Source organism: Euprymna scolopes, chromosome 30, assembly GCF_053919585.1.
Source record: "Euprymna scolopes isolate OS-2025 chromosome 30, ASM5391958v1, whole genome shotgun sequence".
NCBI classification, from domain to species: domain Eukaryota; kingdom Metazoa; phylum Mollusca; class Cephalopoda; order Sepiida; family Sepiolidae; genus Euprymna; species Euprymna scolopes.
In genome coordinates, this window is record NC_136511.1 from 82,178,335 (window position 1) to 82,205,276 (window position 26,942).

At 32.8% G+C, this 26,942-nt stretch overlaps 1 protein-coding gene across 1 annotated transcript in view; it reads right to left on the bottom strand.

Annotated features, from left to right (window-relative positions):
* LOC145254857 (dynein regulatory complex protein 1-like) overlaps positions 1–22,842 on the bottom strand; it is a 103,630-nt gene extending 80,788 nt beyond the window's left edge. Inside the window, exons 1-6 of the mRNA XM_080113711.1 lie at positions 22,573–22,842; positions 17,235–17,376; positions 13,175–13,378; positions 9,601–9,652; positions 7,943–7,999; positions 1,221–1,295 (exon numbers count right to left, since the gene is read on the bottom strand). Coding sequence (XP_079969837.1) covers positions 1,221–1,295; positions 7,943–7,999; positions 9,601–9,652; positions 13,175–13,378; positions 17,235–17,338 — 492 coding nt within the window. The 5' untranslated portion in view covers positions 17,339–17,376; positions 22,573–22,842. The remainder of the gene's footprint in view (positions 1–1,220; positions 1,296–7,942; positions 8,000–9,600; positions 9,653–13,174; positions 13,379–17,234; positions 17,377–22,572) is intronic.
* Between the last annotated feature and the right edge of the window lie 4,100 nt (positions 22,843–26,942).

A 26,942-nucleotide genomic window follows, 5' to 3' on the forward strand; every position in this document is an offset into this window, starting at 1 on the left:
CAGCAACCTTTACAGGGGGTATCTGTTGTCTCTTGAGATTGAACGGAGGCATCACATGTATAATTACTATGGATTTTTTTTGTGATGTTATTCATCAGAGATAGAAAATGTAAAGATATTACCTTTAATTATGTGTGCATGTGTGTGTAAAAATAACTGTTTTCAAAAAACGATTAACTGTCTTCTTCTAGCCCTACCTAAGTTCTATCATGGCTCTTTTTGAAGTCTCACCTTCTACCTAATACTTAACTCTTATCCTCGAGTAGCCTCTGGACGTTGATAAGCGGTGACCATATGAGTAAAAATAAATAAATATATAAAACAATATAAAATGTAGTGAAATATGTTACTATAATGCCAATAATATGGCACAACAATAATAAATGAAAAATGGCTAGTCAGAATCAAAATTTGATCTGTCCGCTTAAAGGTTATTTCGATTTAACTGTAAAATTTTCAATAATGAGTATTCAATAAACCATACAAAAGTCTTTATGTATACATGCAAGTGTTTATTCGTGCTGATCTTTTATGCTTCTTTTCATGAGTGCTATCCCATCTTTTGTGAGTTGATTAACTGAATTCATCTTTTTCTTTTCTTTTGGCCGTGATTCATTATCAGTGTTGCTAGACAAATAACAATTTTTTCATGCAGGAAAGGCACAATGGAGACGTTCGCTGAATTTTCTTCAGGATTTTATATGGAGAGAATGAACCTTGAAGAGAGAGACTAATATTATCGTCTATAGTAATTTACTTTTTAAAGTTAACTTTCTTAAAGAAATGAGTGACATGCATGGACAGACATCGATAACATTCGCTGAGATCATCAGTTTTATACATTATTGACACTAACTCGTCCTCATGGCTTCCTGGGGAGAACTAATCTGAAAACCTTAGTTTTCTTCAACTTGAAAACGTGATGTCATACTTCATTCTCTTTCTCTGCTTTATCTACAGCGTTTAACTTTTGTCCTCTGTCTCACTCGTTTTTTATTCAACCAATTTTTACAGATTTGGATTATCCTGACCTGCACTAGATGTGACCTTTATCAAAATTCACACTAGCTAACGTAATTGTTACTGGTATAGGGTTCCTAATATGTACTACAACTTTAAAAATCTAACAAGATACTTTCATGTGTTAGATAATAGAAAATCTTTGGATATTTCTCATTTAAAATATTGTTGTTATGAATTAGTTTCAACAAACAAATTACCTGCTGGAAATCTTCAATGAGTTTGTTTTTTTCAGCTATTAAAGCTTCACAGGCGATCTTTTGCTGCGTAAGAGACTGTTATAAAAACAGAAAAGAAAAAATGTTTACAATTAGCATTTTTGTGGGCATATCATCCACCATAGTATTGTATCAGGTTATCCCATAAGTTCTGTCCGAATATATGAATAAAGAAAAAAGAGATTTAATCATCAATAAACTTTCCCTGATTACCTATGATTTACTTCCTTCTATTAACAAGCTTATTAATTTCATCACTGTAAAATCCTTGTGGCTTTGATTCAAAGAACTCACAAATGTCTGTTTCAACAGTAGTCTGAAGGAGTAAGGTTATGAGAATAGGGTGGATGAGGAATTTTCTCCCAACCAAGTCCTTCGATCTTTTGTGAGGTGATTCTTGCTGTGTAGGGTCGTGCATTGTCCTGATGGAACATCACCCTTTTTCGATTCACTAGAGCAGTTCTTTTTTCCCTCAAATCTTGGTTCAAATGTTCTAATTGTTGGTAGTAGATTTTAGCATTAATTGTTGCATTAGGTAGTTACAATTTAAAGTGGATTATTCCTTGGCTATCCCACCATATTGAAAGAAGAACCTTATTCCCATGAAGTTCTTTTTCGGCTGTGGCTGAGGTCTTTCCCCTTTAACAAGCCATTGTGTAAAAGATTAATAAAAGCTTCATTTTTCGTCACCAGTCACGAGTCTATCCAAAAAAGGTGAAACAAGTTAGCGAGAATGGAGAGAAGAGCAGATGTCGACTCGGGATGTAAGATTGTTTTCAGACGATTCATGAGGCACCCATTTTCCAAGTTAAGAAACTTTTCCAAGCTGTTGAAAATGATGATGAACAGTTGTATGGTTTGAACTCAGTTTTATTGCCAATTCCTCAACTGATAAAGCAGGATTTTCTTCAAGAGCTGCTTCAAGAAACTTATCATCAAACTCAAGTGGACGTCCGGTTCGATTTTTATCTTCAAGAGTGAAATCTCCACTTCTGAATTTCGCAAAACATCTTCTGCAAGTTCTTTCATTCACACATTCCTTTCTATAAACTGAGTGAATATTTCTAGCTGCTTCGGCATCTGAGTTTCCTTTCTTGTACTCATAAAGCATTATATGCCTCAAATGATTCTTAGGCACTTCCGTGTTAGTAGGGTTGTAATCAAGCACAGTTAAATTTTATCGTTCTGTAAAAAAAATGTAATCAGTTAAAATGCATCTAAGCATAAAAATGTAAAAAAAAATACACAATATACACAATATTTTTATGTTTAGTTCAATTTAAAAACAAAGGTAAAAATTCGGACAGAACTTATGGGATGATCTGATATAATTGTATTGGTATGTTAATCAGTGTTTATTTAATTGAATTATAATCATAGAGAAATTTAACTCGAGTTAAATCGTAAACAGGAGTCAGTAAAGTTGAGGCAGTAAAAGAAATAAATATATTAAATATGTTAAAGAAATAAAGGTATCTCTTCATCATTGCAGCGAATGCAGCAATATCCGTCAGCTGAAAAATTAAGTTTTCATTAGAAAACAATGATAACTACTTACTTTTTTTTTGTGTGAAATTTCAACAATAAGCAATGTTATCTACCTAATTGTCATATCACAATTAGTTAAATATTTCTGGAATATTCAATAAAACGCATATTTCCATTATTTAAAGAAAAAAGATTTCGGCCATGTTTGTTTTGTCGCGTGTGACATGTGATAATAACTCAAGGGAAATAACTCATAGTTTGTAATGTTAATAAAGAATGATTTATTAAAATCAAAACAGGTAACAAATAACAAAATGAATATAACATATAAAAACATAGTTCACGTTTTTGTTTGTTTGTTTTTTTTTCATGCTGCTTCAGTGTATACAAATCCATTTCAAAAACTTCTCGAAAATTGGCCAAAGTTTTGATAGTTTTCAATACTGAATTACCTCCCCTGCTAATATAAGCGCTCTTTAGTTATCATGTAAGCTAAAATTGCTAATTTCTTCAAAAACTATTTTCTTTAATAATTAATCGTTTTTCGTAATTTTGGATATGTTCATTACTGTGACATGATAATTGAGTAGATGCCATTTGTTTCACTTGAAATTCAATATTTCAATTTTGGAATTTCGCTACAATAACGAAGAGGTGCTGAAATAAAAAAAGACTCAACTTTGGCCTGATAATCAATCGCAGCATAACTCTTCCTATCTCAAATCATGATGAGGGAAAATTTGAGAGACAATTCCTAATATGTATAAGATTCGCATTATTCGGACTGTTGTTCTCATCTCGAGTGTTATTTTCACAACCTTTAAGAACCCATGGCGTAACAGATAAAGTACCAGGTAAAATTCAGTTCTAAGTGAACATCTGCTGGGGGTCAAAGGTTATATTCTCACTTCATATGATACTAAGAATACAATTGCAAATTAGTTAAGACTTCTACGTGATCATTGCTGACAGAGCAATAGCGTGCTACCCCTGTGCATTAAATAAAGAGTTCCATCCAAAAATCTGTGCAGATTCCTAAGTTTAAAAAGATACACCTGAGGATGGTCGGAGCTGAAATATTCTTAAAATTACACTCAAGATGAAAACAGTAGTCCAAATAATTCAAATAATATAAATTATTAATCCTCGTCTCAAAAATTCAGAAACATTATCGCCTACTTTCAAAAAGTAATAAGAATTTAGATATTAAAAAAATTTCTAACTGAGAAACCACAAACCTGTGTTAGAACAATAAAAAGGGACACAAACTTAACGATATATTAGCTTGTCACGAATGTCATTGGCATTTGTGGACTACGATTAGTAAATTAATTTTATTTTTTATTGAAATTCTACTTTCTTGCTTTCTGTAATTCTTGGTGTACACTAATATTTTTCAAGGATAATTATATCCATGTTTCCCTGTTATTTTATTTTGAACTGCCATATTTTGCATATATCTCAATATAAACAAGCATCAAAATATTTCTATTTTATACCTTTTAAATTATCTCTCCTGTCACAAGACATTTTGAAGCAGGATTTATCTGCCCTTGACGATAGAGATTAATTTAATTTTTTGTTGTTTCATTTTTTCTTAATCTTTGTTAAAATCAATTGTTGAAATCTTTGTTAAGATCTTTATTTTCATTTAAAAAAATAAAATGATCTTTGTTGTTTTGTAAATAAAAGTTAATTATATTTCTGAATTTTTTAGATAAGGATTAATAATATGTATTATTTGTCCGTAAGGCAGATAAAGTATTTGATAAAGTCCAGTTGTAAACGACACTCTTCTGGAGGTTGAAGGTTCAATCCTCAGTGTGAGCGGGATGACGAATACATTGTTAATTACTTAGAACTTCTACCTGGTAATAGCTGACGGAATGAGAACATGCTACCCCCATGCATTTGATAAAGGGTTCTGTTTGAAAGTCTGTGCAGATTTCCAAGTTTGACAAAAAAACTTCTGAGTTCGACTAGATCCACGTGAGGAAAGTCAAAGGTTATATTAACCGAAACATTGTTCAGGAACCTACCCGTGTGCCCGATAATGACGGCCAGTATGCGAGCCTACTAGACCTTTTTCTCACAACTTGCCCTGAACTATGTTCAGTTTCTGTTCTGTCGCCTCTTGGATCTTCCGACCACTCCGTTGTATCAGTTAAGATAAAAATGAAATGTAATAAGTCCCCAGACGTACCACTTCATCGTACAGTATATCGATACACTAAGGCTGACTGGGATAGCTTCCGTACATTTATATCTGATCTACCTCTGCATTCCATGTTTAAAAAGGATGTGTCCTCTATAGTATTAGACCTAACTGAATGGTTAATTGTAGGTATTGACCATTTCATACCCTCTAAAAAGTTTCAGCAAAAACCTAACAGCCAGCCATGGTTCTCTCCAGAATGTGCTGCTGCCATTGCGCACAGAAATCACTTTTTCCACTGCTTCAAACGTAATAGATGTATGGAAACTAAAGCCGTTTTCAGGACTGCCAGCAACCATTGTAAGAAAGTAATAAGGAACGCAAGAGAGTTGTATGCTCAATCTGTTAAGTCCAAAGTAGCTGAGCAGCGGCTTGGTTCCCACCAGTTTTGGCAAATAGCAAACAGAATCCTGAACAGAAGCGTGTGCTCCATCCCAACTATTATCAATGGACCTGAGGTAATCTCGTCAGCATCAGACAAAGCCAAACTCTTTGTCAAGAACTTTGCAGCTAATTCTACCCTTTGCGACCAAGACCGCCAACCCCCAATATTTCCTCCTGTATCAGAAAACACGCTATGTGATATACGTATATCTGTACGTGATGTTGCCAAGCTAATCAAAAACCTTGATTCCAGTAAAGCAACTGGCCCTGATGGTATTCCAATTATAGTACTCAAAAAACTTCAACCTGAACTAGCGCCCATACTTACAAAACTGTTTAAACGTTGTCTTAAGGAGAATAGTTTCCCATCTCCCTGGAAAATCTCATCAGTATGCCCTGTATTTAAGAATTCAGGTGATCGCTCATCCCCCTCTCAGTACAGGCCAATAAGTCTCCTGTGCGTCATGAGTAAGTTGCTAGAATCTGTGTTAAATACAGAAGTAATCAAACATCTCAACAAAAATAACCTTCTTAGTGACACTCAATATGGTTTCCGTTCTGCTAGATCTACAGCAGATGTCCTTACAGTTATATCGCATAGGATTAGCAAATCTCTCGACGGTGGCAATCTTTCTAGGGCAATTGCTCTTGACATATCTAAAGCCTTTGATAGGGTATGGCATAAAGGTTTACTTCATAAGATCTCTAGCTATGGTATAGCTGGAAAAGTCTTCTCAATTATTAAATCATTTCTTTCTGATAGGTTCATAAGAGTAGTAGTTGAGGGGCAAAAATCAGAAGCTCACAGTATTAATGCCGGTGTCCCTCAGGGATCCATGCTGGGCCCAACTCTTTTCTTGATCTACATTAATGATCTTCCAAATCATATCCTTACATCATTTGTAGACATTTATGCTGACGACACTACCATTTATGGTACCACATCTAAGACAGTAAACGAGCAAGTACTCTCCAATTCTCTCTCCTCTGATCTTGAGCATGTAGTACAATGGGGAAAGGAGTGGCTGGTTACTTTTAATGCATCTAAAACCAAGCTTCTCTCTTTACATCATCAACATTTTAATCCACATTTGTCATCAATTGAAATGAATGGCTCTCGTCTTCAGGAGGCCTCAAGTTTTGACAAGCTTCTGGGCTTGACCATTACTCCTGATCTTAAATGGAACACGTATATCAAATCTGTTGCCAAGGCCGCTGGAAAAATGGTGGGATCTTTCTATCGATCCAGTAGATATCTCACTGCTGATGCTATTCTCTATCTATATAAGAGCCAGGTACGTCCAAGGATGGAATACTGTTGCCACATCTGGGCAGGAGCTGCTAGAAAGGACTTGTCCTGCCTTGATAGAGTTCAAAATAGACTTCGTAGCCTCGTAGGAGATGTCCTTTTCTCCTCCTTACAACCTCTATCTCACAGAAGAGATGTTGCGAGTTTGTCTCTGATGTATCGTTATTTTCATGGAAAGTGTTCAACTGAGCTTCAATCTATGGTCCCCCCTCGCCAAACTTTCACAAGAAACACTCGTCTAGCTGTAAACACTATCAATAATTTCCCCCACTCTTTATCTGTGCCTAAACCTAAACATAGATTCCATGAACAAAGCTTCTTTCTTAGAACTGCACGCCTGTGGAATTGTCTTCCGTTTTCCTGCTTTCCGGCTGACTACAATATGGTTGTGTTCAAGTCTAAGGTAAATAAGTTCTTGATGAGCCGTTCCATATAAGTTATTAAATTTACCAAATTTTCATTACTAATGATTACTATATTGACCAACTTCTACTGTACACTCTTTAACCCTTATCCTTGAGTGGCCTCTGGGCCTTGATAATGTGGTGATGCCTTTGTAAAAAAAAAAAAAAAAAAAAAAAAACATTGTGAAAATAATGCCCAAAACAAGAACTGTCGTCCAAATAATCCAAATAATGCTAAAAATCAATTGTTAAAAAAAATCTTTTTTAAAGTAAAATTTGACAAAAATCTAATGTGAATGTGGGGTATAGGACTAAACAGGAAATCTTTGTTGAAAAAAAAAATAACTAAAAATATGTTGAGCATAAATTCGACGTAAATTATCTCCCTTTTTCAGCATTAATCAACGTAAACTAAAAAAAATAAAGATAAAAATGTTCCAAAATAAGCGTAGGTTATTGCAGAAGAGGCGTTGCTAGTCTCTTTCTACTCTATCGTTATTTCCATACCAGCTGCTCGATTGAGCTGCAATCTCTGCTTCCTCCTTATATCAAGAACTCGCTTTTCTACTGCCACAAAAAAAACTTTCTTTTCTTTCTCTGTGCTTTGTGTTGAATTTGCACAAACAAAGCTTTTTTACAAAGATTTTTTGTCTTAAGAACACATTATCACTGAGCTACTTCTCTTCAGATCACAATATCTTTAAAACAAATGTCAACAGATTCCTGTCGTGAAGCGTCCATACGAGTATATGAAATGGTCCATTCCATCAAACATTCTTACCTTTTTCATAAGGTTTTTCAGCTTTCAACTGACAATTAATTTCATGACCCTTATCCTCGAGTGGTTTTTGGCCATGATAAGCCGTGACTAAGTTAGTAAAAAGACAAAAACAATAAAACATACTTCATGCAGACTGTGAGGAATATCTTTCTCTAATGTCAGATCCCATTTCTTCCTGATCTGCAAAAGAAAATAAAAAACACAAATTAATTTCATAAGTTTATATAAAGATTATTATAAAATCATTCATAAAGATGGCTGACATAACGAGAGCAAGCTATTCCCTATTAAGAATTCCCTAAAGATTTCAGAGTTCAATGAGACACACCTGCAGAAGGTCAGAGGTTATATAGACTGAAATATTATCAGATAAACGCCCGAGTAATCCAAATTATACAGGATTTGATTTTATTTGTTTTGGTCTGTTTTCAACATTTTGTTGCATTTTATTCAAACTTCATCAATATTATATTTCTCTGTCTGTCCATTTCACTTTTTTTAGAAACTATTGGTCCGATCTAGCTGAGATTTTGTATGGACATTTGTTACTATAAGGTACAGTGAACTATGTATGATCTGTTCAATACATAGTTAGGGATTATCTACTGTTAAATATTTTACATTTGCTCTCAGCTGTTCACTGTGCAAGTCTTACCTTTTTAATGCGTAGGTTTAAATTATTATCGAAGTTTTTTTATAGGTGCTCCATAATTTTGACCATGGTTGTATATATATATATATATATATATATATATATATATATATATATATATATATATATATATATATATATATATATATTCATTCGTACTGATATTTTGGATTGGGACAAAAAACTTCATCAAATTTAACTTTTTTCTATATAATAAAGTTAGTTGCATAATCAATTTCTGCACTCAATACACTCCTTTTTTTTTAATCAATATTTTATTCCTTAATTTGCATATCAATGAAGTAGCAGCGTTAAAAAGGATGAATTCAGGAGAAAAGTGTTTGGCACTGAAGAAGATATGGAATGTGAGAAGTTGTGATGTTATTTCCTCTTTTTTATGAGCTTACAAGCTATTTTCGATAAGAAAAAAGTTTTTAATGCATTTTGATGGTTCGGATAATAGCCGCCATGCTATTTTATTTTATTTTAAAATTTTAAATATTCATTCGTGTTGAAATTCCCTAGCCAGATATACTGCCAACCTTCTATAGCAAAGGCTCATGGGAGTTTGAGCTTCTTCCAAAAGTTTAATGTGGCACCAAAATGGACATATCGGAATGTGAGAAGTTGAGCAAATGCTTTCAATACTTCCTTTTCTTTCTCTAGAACACGTTATAAATAGCCATTTTATTTTGTTGAATGTTGGTTCGTGTTAAGAACAATGAAATGCAATTTGTTTATTCTTTCCAAAAGTAATTTATCTGGTCAGATTTATTTTTTGCATAGGCACCATGTTTAAAAAGGGGAGGTAATTTTATATTCGTCGATCATGCACTTACTTCCCTTATTTCGCAAGAGAAGAATATTTGGAAATAAATCAGAGGAACGTAACTGTGTATTTATTTATTAGAGGCTTACGCCCCTTTCTTTAGGATAACAATATAAAATTTTAATAAAAAAAAACAAAATAAAAAACTGTTTAAAAAAAAAAACTAAACAACTGGCAAGTAAATACATTCCCAGACAATGCCAGATAAATGGAGAAAATTTCTAATAAACAATTTTGGAGAGCAAATCTGGCCAACTTTCAGCATACTGATTTGTTGCACGTCTTGATTTTAATTCTTACCTCGTCGAGTTTTCCTGCTGCCGTCTTAACTTCTTGCTCCATCCTTTCATTCCTGAAACAAAAACAAACAATAATGAATATGCACCAAACTATCTATATTCATTTTTATAAAAGACTAGCAGGACTATGCGACATTGCCCGTAGGAAAAGTGTAACATAACTTCTATCCTTCTCTGTTTCCCCTCCCCCATTCCACCCCCCCCCCCACCTCTTCTTTCTTCTTCGCACAGCTCATTCTTCTCTTTGGACATACACACACAGTAACTCGAATTAAGGGAAATAAGTAAAAATAATCAGCTACTTTCCTTTACGTGATAGCATTAAAAATCGTGCTTATTTCTTGATTACATTAAATGAGATAATTGGCAATTGGTCACCCAAAGAATTTTTTTTTTAATTTTAGATATTATACACACGAGTTACGGTGATTTAAAAAAATATCAACTTTAAAGGACTTTGAATATTTTCAAGTTTTAGCAAGACATACATACATACATACATACATACATACATACATACATACATACGTACATGCATACATACATACGTACATACATACATACATACATACATACGTTTGCTCTAATAATTGTTCATCTATTGGTCTTTCTTTTTATCCCCATCCAGTGCACAGGCAATGTTACACACCGTACCCACATGTTGCATGCAGTCTACGTCGCAAAGAAACATAGCACAAGTAATAACTCGACTCCTTTTTTAGTAACAACATTTATTTCCTCATTTTTCCCGCCACACATGAACTCATTATGCTGTGACGTCACGCATATCTCTAATGTGCTCTCTCTCCTTTTTATAATCTATTTCTTTTTCTTTACCGTGACGTCATTTCACACACGGCTTGCATTTCAATATGTGCATCCACACTCTACTATACACAACCAAAACCCACATCAATTACAAATTACTCTATTCTAAGGATTGTGTATAGCAAACAAAGATCAGGACTAACGCGTTTCCGGTGTTGTATTAAGACTTGGAAACAATATTTGGACAGTAAAACTATTGAAGTTGTTCAGAAGTTTTACCTTGTTGATACCATTGGAGTACAGGATAAAGCAGGTGCTTGTCTAATTGCAAAAATTAACAGTCGATTCAGCACGTTCAAAGAACTTCTGCCATTACTAACTAGCAGAGTTGGTGTTTCTGGTCTCTCCCTGATTTACACATTATTTATTTTATTTACTTTTAATCGATTATTAATCAATTATTTATTGAAAAACAAGAATTGCAAGTGCATAAAATATTTATTAGAATTTATTAAAAAGTAATTACAAGATTTAATTCGCTTAATAGCATTGGAGGCTTGGAGCACAGGGTGGGGCAGGAGCTAGTGTGATTGCAAGATTTAAGTGGATGAAATAAGTTCAAGTAACTTCTGCCATTATTGATCAGCAGAGTGTTACAACTTTTGACTAAAAGAAGAGTTTAGCAGACGTGTGTACGCAGTGTGATGACTTATGGAAGTGAAATTTGCGAGTAGGCATTGAATAAGACAAGTATACAGCCGGAACGTGTCCTGTATGCATTACAAATCAGTTATCCAACTTGTAACTATTGTTAACGTACAGTTATAAACCTTTTGATATTTCTACGTTGGTGATACTGTAACAGAGTGCAGATGCATGTTATGCAAATGCACAGGAAATGCAAAATGATGTCATTGTAAGGATAAAAAAAAGACTATAAAAAAGAATGTGTGCAACAGAGGAGCAGTTTGAGAGCAAATTCAAGAGTATGTTCAGGAGCACATTCGAAACAATGTTTGAGAGGAAAGAGGTCAGAGAGAAGGAGCACGATCACGTTTTACTCGGGAAAGTATTTGGAAATAAACGTTATTGTCTAAAAATGAGTCGAGTTATTACTTGTTCTATGTTCTTTGTGACTTGAGTCTGCAATGTGTGCGTCCCGGATGTCTATACGTTAACACATGTGTAAACGTGGGTAATGTTACAATACCATTGAAGCACAAGATGGAGCAGGTGCTAGTGTGATTGCAAGAGTCAGGAGTTGATAGAGTAAGTTCTAGAAACTTCTACTATTACTAACCAGCAGAGCGTTACCGCTTGACCAAAGGAAGAGTTTATCAAGCATGTGTACACAATGTGATGACGTATGAAAGTGAAATAGATTTCTCATTCATTGCACACTCAAAATCCACCTTAATTATAAATAACTGTATGCAAAGGATTGTTTTTAGCAAACAAAAACGAGTTCCTTATGACAACTTTAATCAATTGTACATCTAAATTTTGGATCCTGTTTTTAGAACTTTTAAATCGAAATCTAACAAAGTATAAACTCTTAAAGCATAGTTTTATGTCTCATTGACCTCCAACCCACTCTCTCCTAGATTACAATGTTGCTCCTATTTAACAAGCTTTGTCGACTGTCAAAGATGCTGACTACAGTACATAGTCATAAACCTTTAATTATTGCTTTTGAAGTTTGAGAATCACAGGTTCGTCTCTGTGCACAGCCACTGACTTTTTACAATGAGCACATGCCAAACCTGCCTGCTTATTGTTCACATCCACCATCAAACCCAGCCATGGCATCGATCAATTTTCGATCTAAACACTAGACCCTGATTTTAGGACTGTTAAGTCGAAACCTAAAATAGCTCTTTGGTCAGTCAGAATTGAAAGGGTCAGGGCGAATTCCTTTGGGAGAATTGCATCATGAGATAAGAACAGAGTTACTGTTAGCAACGACACCAGCTTCATGTACTGTTTTTTTTTTTTGCAAGAGAGTAACCACTTATCAAAGCCCGAAGGCCACTCAAAGATAAGGGTCACTGAGTGTAAGGTGGTCAGTGAGACAACAGCATAGTGATCAGTAGTGGTGGACATTACGTAGAATTTGATTATTTAAGAGTATGTCTCAACAATAACCTGTTTACATTAGACTTGAAGAGAATCATGTTGTAGTCAGCTGGAAAGCATGCCTGCAGTACAGAGTTCCACAGGTGGGAAGTTCTAGGAAAGAAACTTTGTTAATAGAATTTGCGTTTAGATTTAAGCACAGAGACTGGAGGAAATTGTTGAGAGTGCTTGTAGTTAGGTGAGTGTTTGTTGTGAATGTTTTGCAGGTGGGTACGTCAAGCACTTGCCATAGAAATAACGACAGAGCAGAGATAGACCAGCAACGTTTCTTCTGTGAGAAAGAGGTTGCAAGAAGAAGAAAAGGATTCCATTTACCATTAGATGTGTATATCAATAAAGTATTGTTAACCATCTCTCCTCCTTGATATCATTTTATTTCCCCTAACATCGTACAGATGCATCCCTAGGGAATATAACAAAGATGAATAAAAAAAAAATCAACTAAAAGTGATAATTTTCTCTTTTAAAATTTGAATTTACTTTCTTTTTTCTTTTAACAAATACTTGATTTTCTATATTAAAATTTGAGTACTTTTACTGACAGAGATAAACTTCTCCTACCGTCACTAAATATCACTAAGCAAAAATATAATGTGGATGAGGATTAAATGTATGATAAATGCAAATTAGCATTTACATTTTGATGAAATTTACTTTATATATTAGATTACCTGAGACGTGCGGACTCTTCGTATTTTGTCCTGCGCTCACTCTCGCGAGCATCTCCAGCAACGCGGATGTTGGACACTAGTTGTGTACTCTCAGACTCGAGTTTCTTCAGCCTTTGCCGGACGAGTTCTATTTGCTGGATGCTTTTGTACAGCTGTTTTTTTTCTTCTGCCTCTTCTGGATCGTGGTCGTCGGCCATCTTGGATCTGTTGAAACGTAATGAGTCATTTTAGCACACTTTCATGTTAAGATAATTGATTTTAATCAAATCAAAGAAAGAAAGATAAAGATAAAACCTTAACTTTTCACAAAAAGTGATTCTTTTGGCATAACGTGCACCTCTAAAGAAATGATCCTTGAAATACACTGCTGAATTATTCTCCTTTGTTTTTCCCGAAAATGGTTTGGAAATAAAAGTAAATTCATTGGTACTAGACATTTCCTACAAACATTGTACAGAATGTCAGATGACAGGATCGGAGAAGAAAAAAAAAAGAAGATGAACTTAATTTTGTAAATAGTTTTTTTATATACATGTGGCAGTCATTTGCATATGAGGGGAATAGTGTCGATTAAAGGGACGAATTGGAGAGAACAGTCAGTCTAATTTTAGACAGCCAACAGATGCTAATAGTTAGTGTCATGAATTACGATTTAAGCTTAGAAGAATTGGTACAAACTGGTGAGAAAGAGTCTTGACATTTTTTCTCCATTTACAAGCTATTTTTGGCCTTCTTTTATTTTATTTTTACATGAAACGTCAGACGGTGTCAAATTAAAGTTTCATGACCATTTTGCACAAACACTGGTTAATTTTTTCAATGAAAATTGATAATTTCTGTTATTACAAAGATAATTCAATGAAATATTAACTGAAAAATGAAAACAATATTCTTTTTGCTGCTACGAAGAAAATACAATGAATTATTATTGGACAATTTTATAAAACTTTAAGAAAATTAAAATTCAAATCAAGATAAAAAAAAAAACACTAGTTGTAAGGTAAGTTTCATGAATAAAAAATTTATTTTTTGAATAACAAACAACGATTAGCAAATAAAAAAAACATTTTTTTTATATATGTACACTGCGTATCAAATTATTAACGAGTTTAAATATTTAAGTAACGAGTGAATAAAAATCCATGAAACTTTGAGAAAGTGCTTATTATACTATTCAGCTACTCCAGTCAGAAAATAAAAGTATTTAAAGCAGTATTAGCGAAACTATAGCAAAAGATAGGAATATCTGTTGATTTCAGTGTGTCAAGTTATTAACGAGGTTGAGAAAAAAACACAATATACCCATAAATTGTTTATTGAAATAATATTCAAACATTACATAAACTAGGAAAAATGCTTAGAACACAATAACTATATAGCAATTTCTATGTTGACATAATTAGTAGGGCATATGCGATCCCTTTTTATGAATGATTTGTAAAAGATGTTGGTCCACAGAATTAGTCAAATTTGTGATTTTGTTAACAGTTATTCCTCACGATACCTCTTGGAGAGCATCCCACAACTCATCTTTTCTCTTAAATTGACATCCATTTGCATAGAGGTGTCGCTTCATGATACTCCAAAGGTTCTCAATTGGGTTAAAATCTGGTGAATTTTCTGTCCATTCCATCTTCTGTCGCCCAGAGAACCCCAGTTATTGCAAATACTCTTTGCTTTTGTTTGTTGCATGCAAGGGAGCATTATCCTGCATAAAAATAATGGTTCCTCTAAACGTCAACCTTTGCTTCTTCAGCTATGGTTCAAAGTGCTCCTTCAGAAAAGCTGTGTAAGCATTTGACGTCATTTTTATGCCTTCTGGGACTCTCCATGGGCCAACAAAAGTACCTCCGATAATCCCAGCCCAAATCATTATCCCACCACCACTTTGTTAGCGCCTTAAATGCTGATGACCATGTCGTCAATCTAGGACTCATCCCTTGCTCCAGCCATCTGGACCATCAAGAGTGACATGCACTTCATCCGTGAACAAAACTTTGGAAAAATTCGTTTTCATGTTGTCCTCTGCCAATTTCTATCGGTTTTGAATGTGATGATGCTTTAATGGAGGCTTTGTCATGCTTAACAGACTTTGCCACTTATTTCAGAAGGCGACATTGAGTACTTTTTGAGACATTCTTCAATCTGGCTTGGTCAAAGACTTCTCGACTTGTCTGCCCAGGGTTCTTAACAACTTTACATTTAATTTAGAGTAGAGAACGGCGTGAAACAACTCTAGATTTACCTTTATCATCTCTCTTACGTACCTTTGTAGGGTACTTGACAAAGTTCTTCACAGTTTGATGGTACCTTCCTATCATTTTCGATATTTCGAGGGTAGTTTTACCTTTTGCTAGCTGTTCTGTAATAGGACTCTTTTTAAAACCAATCAATCCACCTTTACGACCCATTTTATTGACGAAACAAACTGCCTTGTTAATAATTTGACACATCTCAAACACCGTGGATTCAGCAATTACGATGGCAAGTTGTTTACATTGTGCGGAACAGTACGAAAATTTCACAGTACGAACAGTTCAGCATTGCTAATGTTTCCGAAGCGTTTGATACGAAATTACCGGTAAGTTTCTGAAACTAGTAAAATAATGTTATTTCGTTAATAATTTGACATGCAGTGCAATTTGTTCTTTTTCTGATATATTTGGTTCAAATCAAATATTTAAACATGTTAAACAAATATTCATTTATTTATTTAATAAACCAATGATAGCAAACAAATGTTTTTGTTGTTTGGATTCATCAGACTAATGTTCTCATCTTGAGTGTCCTTTCCACAACGTTTCAACTAATGTAATCTCCAACCTTTTTCACGTGTATCTTGTCAAACTCGGGAATGTTTCTGTCGAACTCGGGAATTTGGACGGAATTTTGAATGAAACCATTTATTTACTTCACAGAGTTAGCATGCTCGTTCTGCCAGCCATGGTTGGATAGAGGCCCTAAACAAGTCACAATTGTATTTTTCAGTTGCCCACTTACTTAAGACCTCTATCCAATCATGGCTGATGGAACAAGAGCATGCCACCTCCATGAAGTAAATAAAGGGTTCCATTCAAAATTCCGTTCGAATTCCCAAGTTCGTCAGAAACATTCCCAAGTTCGACATGATACATTTGAAGAAGGTCGGAGGTTATATTGACCGAAACACTGTGAAAATGACACTCAAGATGCGAACAGTAGTCCAATGACTCCAAATAATACGAATAACCAATCCTCATCTCAAAAATTTAGAAACGTAAATGTTTTCTTAAATGTCATGTTGTGATTTCATTTCAGTATTTTGGCACCATTCACGTTTAACATAAACTGCCCGATAATTCTTACGATAGCACGGTTCTTCTTCTGCATAAGTATGTAAAAATGTTAGAATAAGACGTTATCATTTTGATTCACTTGTGATTAGGGAGATAGCGATGATTAAGTGGTTAACTCACAACCTGAGTGCACTAAGTTCAAATCCAGTTTGCTTCAAAGAAATAATTTCATTTAGGATGTCGCTTCCATGTCTTCCCGATGTCTTCCTAGAGAGAATTCAAACTAGAAAGATATCAAGGAAAACAAATGACTACAACAGAATCATCTGACTCATACAGAATAAATGAATAAGTATATTTCTGTGGTACAGGTGAAAACTTAGAGTAGATTCGGCTATTAAGGTTTGGTAGAGGTAACCAATCTGAAAGAAGGAAAACCGGCTCATAAGAAATGACCATGACTACTGTAGTTTGATGTGCATTGATTTGCATATCAATGAGAACTCGCCCCCCCCCCCCCAAAAAAAAAACGTTATAAAAAAACTGAAGTCAAAAGAGTAGTAAAGTCGAGTTCTTGGAACCGAATTGAGTTGATCGCACCGTAGAAAGTAGTATGAACGCTGAGAACTATTCGTTTCTTTTACAAATACAATTATAGTTCTTAATTTCCTAAGTACTACATTTACACGTCATCTGATTTGCACAAAATGATATGATAATCCTACAAATACAGAAGGTTACGTCTGCATAAAAATGGACAAAAACACCAATAAACATGTACATACCGCCCTTTTGCTTTAGTTTCAGAGAAAGAGTAACACGGTCTTCGAGTTGCGTTTCTATCTTCAGATTCAGTGGAATTCACATCAGGCATTTCTGTGTTATTCATCTTTCTTTTGTCTGAAAATTTGACCGTTTTCTTTTTGTCTGTTCCATAAAAAAACAAAGAAAATCTTTAAAATGATCTATAATACAGGGTGTTCCAAAGTCTTGGGCACATTTCAAATCTTTATATCTGCTTAATTATGAATGGTAGTAAGATGAAAATTGTGCCATTTTTAATTAATAAAATAATTAATTATGAATGGTAGTAAGATGAAAATGGTGCCATTTTAATTAATAAAACAATTAATTATGAATGGTAGTAAGATGAAAATGGTGCCATTTTTATTAATAAAATAATTAATTATGAATGGTAGTAAGATGAAAATGGTGCCATTTTAATTAATAAAACAATTATGAATGGTAGTAAGATGAAAATGGTGCCATTTTAATTAATAGAACGATTATGAATGGTAGTAAGGTGAAAATGGTGCCATTTTAATTAATAAAACAATTAATTATGAATGGTAGTAAGACGATAATGGTTTCATTTTAATTAATAAAACGATTGTGAATTGTAGTAAGATGAAAATGGTGCCATTTTAATTAATAAAACAATTAATTATGAATGGTAGTGAGATGAAAATGGTGCCATTTTAATTAATAAAACAATAAATTATGGATGGTAGTAAGATGAAAATAGTGCCATTTTAATTAATAAAACGATTATGAATGGTAGTAAGATGAAAATGGTACCATTTTAATTAATAAAACAATTAATTATGAATGGTAGTAAGATGAAAATGGTACCATTTTAATTAATAAAACAATTAATTATGAATGGTAGTAAGATGAAAATGGTGCCATTTTAATTAATAAAACAATTAATTATGAATGGTAGTAAGATGAAAATGGTGCCATTTTAATTAATAAAACAATTAATTATGAATGTTAATAAGATGAAAATTGTACCATTTTAATTAATAAAACAATTAATTATGAATGGTAGTAAGATGAAAATGGTGCCATTTTAATTAATAAAACAATTAATTATGAATGGTAGTAAGATGAAAATGGTGCCATTTTTATTAATAAAACAATTAATTATGAATGGTAGTAAGATGAAAATGGTGCCATTTTAATTAATAAAATAATTATGAATGGTAGTAAGATGAAAATGGTGCCATTTTAATTAATAAAACAATTAATTATGAATGGTAATAAGATGAAAATTGTACCATTTTAATTAATAAAACAATTAATTATGAATGGTAATAAGATGAAAATGGTGCCATTTTAATTAATAAAATAATTAATTATGAATGGTAGTAAGATGAAAATGGTGCCATTTTTATTAATAAAACAATTAATTATGAATGGTAGTAAGATGAAAATGGTGCCATTTTAATTAATAAAATAATTATGAATGGTAGTAAGATGAAAATGGTACCATTTTAATTAATAAAACAATTAATTATGAATGGTAGTAAGATGAAAATGGTGCCATTTTAATTAATAAAACAATTAATTATGAATGGTAGTAAGATGAAAATGGTGCCATTTTAATTAATAAAACAATTAATTATGAATGGTAATAAGATGAAAATTGTACCATTTTAATTAATAAAACAATTAATTATGAATGGTAATAAGATGAAAATTGTACCATTTTAATTAATAAAACAATTAATTATGAATGGTAATAAGATGAAAATTGTGCCATTTTAATTAATAAAACAATTAATTATGAATTGTAGTAAGATGAAAATGGTGGCATTTTAAAGCTACAGATTTTGTAATTTTGCCATTGATTTTTTTTTCATTTCTTTTCTGATCCTTATCTTTAAAAGTTCTCGACATGATATATTCTGCCTTCCTTCTATATAATGTGTGTCTATGTGCGTCTTCCTCTAACGTATGTGTGGATATGTTCTAATGGCCTTAATGTGATCGTCTCTTGTATATATCATTTCACAGGCTCGCCTGCATGCATCTTTCCCATTTCATTATTTACAAGTTTTATATACGGCTTATACACATTTATATAGTTGGGTGTGGATACACACGATCAAGCTTCTTTAGGATCTGTTAAGTTGTGTATCTATTTACTGTAGTTCTTAACTGTGTGTGTTAGTGTGTGCATATATATACATTAAGAGTTCATCATATCTTTTTTGTTATCTTGTGTCTTTAGTGATGTGATTCTTCCCGTCACTGGTCAATTATCTGTAAGAGCATTCAAGACGAAAACATGACGCCGACTATCTGGCAAACATCTCTTTATTTTGTCTACGAGTGAACTCAGGGAACCCCCTTGCATTGCTGACTCAAGCTTTTCTGCGTTTCTGTGGCCGGATCTCTCTGACCATTCTGGTCTCGAAACTAACTCAAATCTGACTGTCTATGAAACTATGTCTACTCTCTCTTCAAAAAATCCCCATGTGCATTTCTATTTATATCAGGGCGTATGTGTGTGTGTGGGGGGGAGTACCCCCCCTCCGTAAAGCAAACTGCACCCAAACACATCGACCCACTTTCTAGCAAGCAAGTGCATGCTCTGTCAATGGAAGTCACCAACAATAGGTCAAGAATTCTTATCGGATTCTTTTGACTCGCACCTTCCAGCAACTGTGTCATTACCAGGGCTATGACAAGAGAATATTCTTATCATTGTTTTGACTCTCTAGTATATATCCGACATAGTTAGACACAGTTACTCAATCGAGAACCACATCATTCTATCTAAAAACATATAAGATATTAAGATATATACTTGAGAGTACAAAATAACAAAAAGAATAGTCTGTAGTCACAGACCAAGTCATTACATACCAATTAAGTAAGATTCCCTGAATTTCAGTTTCTTCTTTAGCTTAAGCCTTAAAATCTCGACATTTTCTACATTCAAAACCATGTAATAAATTTTGATCAAAATTGAACTTAGGATTCTAAATGTAAGTTTTAGTAGCATTATATCTTGATTTGGATCTTTGTAATGGAAGGTGAATGGAAGTGGTGCAAAAATTGTTCCGTTTGGGTAATTCATTTATTTAGAAATATTATTATCCTTTATTGTTATTATATAGAAGTAAACAGACTTATTTTACCATTTAATTTACATACGTGTTTGTGGTGTGTATAGACGCGCACACATATTTAAATTAGATGATCATGCTAAGAAAGAATGTAACTCTTTCTCTAAATGCTCACAGAGACATTAAGAAATATTAGAGGGTGATTGAATCAACAGAGAGAAGAAGAGGGTAAGAAAAATGCATAGATCATCGGAATCGATAATTTAAGTGCCGTGAATTACCCGGGTCTGAAAAGTCGTAACTTCCTTACTCAATTACACAAATTACATTTGATAAAAAATTATTAATAAAAGTTTGTTTATTTTTATTGGAGAAGGAAAGTTCAGTGATAACAGTTAGGAATATTAAAATGAATAAGTTTATACATTTTTTTTTTCTTGATGAGCAGACGATAATGTGAAAAGGTTAATGAGTACCCATTAGTCAAGATCATTAGTTAGTCGACTAGGGTATTGACCATATGCTAAGGGTTTGATCCTCTTCTGTCGAAGAGTTTAAAGTAGCACTAGTAATTAAAGCATTTTCATGTTGGACACCAATAGCTTCAATAGCTACAAATATACCAAATAAAATAAAATATTTATAGTACGAGTAGATTAATGATTAAAATTTAGTTCTATTAGGTTGAGAAAAAAGTTCTTGCGGAATTTTTAATTTTGATTTTAAATGATGTATTTTCAAATAAGTTTTCATTATAATACCTCTACTTTATATATCATTTTGAAGAGTGTTTTTCGTTCTATCTAATCGTTTAAATTACAATCGTTTTAAAGCAATTATGTCTTCTTTTCAGAAAGTTTAATACAAGATGGAAAAAAACAAATTTGTACACTTTTCTTTTTTAAGCTAGGTCGAAAATCTGCTGAAACAGCTCGCAATATCAACGAAGCATTTGGCCCAGGAATCACTACTGAACGCACAGCACAATGGTGGTTTAAGAAATTTTGTGGCGACAACGAGAGTCTTGAAGATGATGAGCATAGTGGTAGCCCATCAGATGTTGACAATGATCAATTAAGAGCCTTAGTCTAAGCCAATCCACACACAACTGTTCAAGAACTTCCTTTTAAATTAGACGTAATGTATACAACGATTTCCAACCATTTAAGAGAGATTGGAAAGACAAAAAAAACTAGATAAATGGGTGCCTCACAAATTGAACAATGAAAAGAAACACTGTTATGAAGTGTCATCTTCCCTTCTTTTATGCAACAAAAAAAGACCCATTTGTTGTGACTTTCGATGAAAAATGGGTTCTTTCCAACGATACTCAGTTCAGTGGTTAGATGCCAACGAAGCTCAACGACACTTCCTGAAGCCAAAGTTGTACCAAAGAAGGCCATGCTGACTGTTTGGTGGTTTGCAACCAGTCTCATCCATTACAATTTTTTAAATGCAGGCGAAACCATTACGGCAGTGAAGTACTGTCAACAAATGGATGAAATGCATCAGAAACTTCAACAACAACACGCAACAGAAAAGGCACAATTCTCCTCCACAACAATGCCCAATCAGACGTTGCTAAACCGACCTTGCAGAAGTTGAAAAAAATAGCCAGGAAACTCTGCCTCATTGGCCATACTTTCCAGACCTTTCACCTACTGACTATCCACTTTTTTAAGATTCTCAACAATTTTCTGCGTGAGAAATGCTTAAAAAATCTAAGCATATCAATAACACCTTCAACAACTTCAGGGTTACCAGAACACGAGATTTTTACGTTACTGACATAAATACACTTGTTTTGCAAAAGTGTGTTGATTCTGATAATGCTTATTTCGATCAATAAAATTTTGTTTGAGCCAAGATATGTTCATCTGAATTTAAAAGTTAAAAACTGCAAGAACTTTCTTGTCAACCTGATATTTAGAATTCTTTTAATTTGTATATTTTATATATATATATATATATATATATATATATATATATATATATATATATATATATATATATATATATACATATGTAGCAATTTTGTGTAATATTTTTTATATGTTTGTGTTCTTTTTACACAATATTAAAACAATGGGTAAAACTTTTCTGAAGCAATCCCACCTCACTAATTTTAGCCATGATTCGCCACTGTTAAAATGTTTTAATATAAGACGTTTGTCTTTTAATCATTTCTACTCGTATTTATATACTTTCTAAAATAATGTACTTGCAAAATACAATCACATATCAGAAAACAAATAAAAATACTTACAAATTGGAAAGATTCAATCTTTATTATAAAATTGAATTATAAACTGGACACAATCGACTTTTTTCTCATGAGACGGTTTTTTACAGTGTTTACGTGAAATGGATGACGTCACAAAAGGTAAATGACGAAAATAAAGGCTGAATTATAAGAAGAGTAATGGGAGAGGAACGAACGACATAAATAATTAAAGAAGAGAGAAAGTAAACAAGAAAGACATAGAGTGAAAGAGAACAAAAGTGAAAGAGATAGGAGACAGGGGAAGAGAGGAAGAAAGAAAGAGAGTGAAAGACAGAGATAGAGTCTATTATGACATCACAAAAAGTTTCATAAATATTTGCATGTGTTATAATAGTAGCAGCCTTGTTGTTCTTGCTGTTGTTGTCATTGTTGTTTCTGTGGCTGTTAGTATTGTTGCTGTTGTGGTGGTGGTGGTTGTTATAGTTAACAAGTCAGACATATGTACAAAGCCTTGAAAATCGTGCCTCAAGAGTGTCTGGTTTGTATGAAGTCCTTCTCGTTAGTTTTAGCTATTCATTAGACTTGCAAGATTGCATTTCTTTTTACAGCCAATACCCAAAACAAGGTTCGATAATTGCATATGAAGTGGGGAATGGTTTTCGTCCAGAACACAACAAGGAATATCTGTTTCACATGCACAGAGCAAAGTTTGTACGCCTTACTCCATCCTTGTTTCCGATTTTATATGCCAGATCGATATCCCATGTGAGTATTTCAAATAATGTTGTAAACAGCTGGGATGTGCATCTCAGTTATGTGACATACAATATTCATAAAAGGACTATGCAAAATTAAAAAGGAAGTTTCGCAAATTCTATAATGATACTAGCAAGCCGCATGGCATTGGCTGGTTATAAGATATGCTAAAGTATAATATTTTAATTCATGCAGATTATGTATTTATTATCAAAGAGACAATTCTGTATCGATTATTATATTGAACCTAATAGATGGTAGTGAGATCAAACTAAAAAATACATATATGACTTTGGTGCCATTAACTAGAATCGAAACCAAGATGGAATCACCAGATAGGTGAAGGCAAGGTTCAAGCAATACATTATATATATATATATATATATATATATATATATATATATATATATATATATATATATATATAATTTCCAGAATGTGAGCGATTATATAATATTTCCACAGCCAAACAACACGTCGCAGCTCACACGAGCCATGACAGCCAACAAACTATGTTGGCTACCATGACTCTTGTCATGGCTCTTATATGGAATATAATCTCTCACATTCTGAAAATTATATATACATATATATATATATATATATATATATATATATATATATATATATATATATATATATACCACATGGAAAGCCATCTTTAATGTAGGCACATATTCCATGCCCATGGCGATCTTGGGGGGTCAGATTTGGAAGTTAAGTTAGAGTATCCTTTAACTACAAACTCACCAAGGGAAATAGTCGGTCCAATGCCAGTTTCGCTTAGGAATAATAGGTCTGGTTTAGGCTCCTGAAGTTGGGTTTCAACCTCTGGAAGGTTGGAACATAGACTCCTGATGTCGTAGGAGACATGATAGTGGGGGTCTACATTACATTACATTACATATATATATATAACATATAACATTCATAACTTCACTGAAATAATTTCTCCGGGTACTCCTAGATTCACCCTCAAAGATCATAAACCTAATTTCTATGTCAACCCCTCCATCAGATTGATCTGCCCATCTAACTCTTACTTAGGAGTTGTAAGCAAAAATATCTTAGATAGAATCATCCCTTCCATTAAAGAAAAAGTAGGTTTCCCTCTTTGGCTGAATTCAGATTCCGTAATTAATTGGTTTGTTTCCCTTGAAAATAAACACCTCCTTAACTTCATAACATTTGACATCCAAAATTATTATCAATCAATTTCTCCGATCCTTTTAAATAAGGCTCTTATCTTTGCTAAAAGAAATTCTGACTTAACTAATTTAGAAATAAAATTGATTCTCCTATCGAGAAAGTCCCTTATACAATTTAACAATAAGCTTTGGACTAAAAAGGATACCCCTGATAATTTTGACATCTTGATGGGTGCTTCTGACTCTGCAGAAGTTACAGATTTAGTGGGACTCTTCTTACTGAAAGAACTTAAATACCACTTTAAACATATCCAAGGGGGTCTTTATAGAGACGATGCCCTTTTTACTACAACAGCCAAGCCAAGAGAGTACAACAAAACTATTAAAAAATTACATAGCTTCTTCAATAACTTTGGCGTTTCTATAATTATCGAACCAAACAAAAAAACTTCAAATTTTCTAGATGTTACACTTAATCTTAACACCGAAACTCATAGCCCCTATCATAAACCTAATCTTACGCTTTTATACGTCCATAAATCTTCTAACCACCCCAACTCAATTATAAAATTTATAGTACCATCTGTCTCTAGAAGAATTTCTGCTCTTTCTGCTGATAAAAAAACTTTTAATCAAAATGCTACTTTCTTCAATAATGATTTATGGAACTCAGGATACAAGGAAAAGATTAAATACAACAATTATGCTCCTCCTTCAGGCCGCCTTAAATCTGTAATCACACACAATATGACTCGTAAGAAACCAGTTCAAATAACAAGATCTGCCGCTATCAATAACAATGAACCAGTCTACATTTATAATCCAAACCAAAATACTAATCGCAATGCCTTTAACCCACCTAGTCGCATCAGGAGAAAGAAAAATATTGGGTTTAATCCTCCATTTAGCCTAAATGTCAAAACTAATATACCTAAGGAATTCTTCAACATTGTACAAAACTCTTTCAAATACCCACACTGATATAGTTCTGTTTTCAATAAAAAATTCAATCCGGATTTCTTATTCAACAATGCCTAATTTAGCACAAAGAATCTTAACATCTAATAACAAAAAAATTAAATCAGCCCAAAAAATCCCTTTCCCAATTAAACCCAAAACTAACTGTAATTGTAATAACAAACATCTTTGCCAACTCAATAATGATTGTATCCATAAAGATGTTATATATTCTTGCACTATTACTGAGCTCCCACGCAATCCTCCCATAACAGACACTAATATTTCGTCTTCAAGTTATTCTTCTTCCCATCCTCCATCTGATATAGTTACTAATCCAATACACGATTCGAGCAGCCCTTCCATTTACAATCATACAACTAGTAATAATAATAATAATAATAATAATAATAATAATAATAATAATAATAATGAGAATAATAATATTTCTCTTAACAGCCATCCTAACACTAACAACACTTATTATCCCCTCCAAAATAGTCCTCATACAGACATTGTCCCACCATTTGTTGAACACTATGAACAAAATTCAAACTATTTAACTAATACAAATCAGCAAATTAATATTAATACCAGACCTCGAGCTTTTAATAAAGTACATACATATATCAGCGCTACTTCCACATTAATTAAGAAAAGAATATCAAGCTACATTTCTTCTTTTAACAACCATAATTCTAATAATAACCAAGGAACTTCTCTAACCACTTTAATTAAAAAACTTAACTCTAACAATACTCCCTTCTCAATCAAATGGACTATTATAAAAAAAGTTAAATCTTATACTCCAGGCTCTAAGTCATGTCGCCTCTGTACATCCGAAGCTATAACTATAATTACTCCCCCTCAAAGTAACAATATAATAAATTCTAAAAAAGAACTGATCTCTTTCTGTAAACATAAGTCCAAATTTAATCATGGCAATTTTGAAATTACATAGTTATTACTTTTACCTTTTATATAAATATAAAATATTTTTTCTTTAACTTTTTCGTTTTTCGACATACTTCTTAATACTTTATAATTTAATAATCCTTTATTTTAATTCTTTATCTCTTCTTTGCATGGCCGGTTTTTTATCTGCATTTTCTGTTTTATTCTTTAAACTTTCCTATCTATCTAATATATCAATCTACCCACACTTTCATATCTTGTATGTATATTTACTTAAATTTTACTATATGAATTTACTTACTTTTTTTCCCCTGAAATTGCAGATACCGGCCATCTTCTCCCCTTAAATAATTTTTATTTTTTATCTTTATTCTTTTCGTATTCTTATTTATTTTATTTTATATTATATATTATATTTTATTTTTTATTATATTTTATTTATTTATTTATTTATTTATTTATTTATTCTTTATTTTCTATTTATTTATTATATATTTATTTATTTATTTTTATTTTCCTTCTTTATTTTTTATTTTTATTTTCCTTTTAGTGTCGTTTAATAACTCTTGCTGACATTTTTTTAAGTGATAACCTGTACATTTCTGTTGACCTATATTATTTTGCCCTATATATATT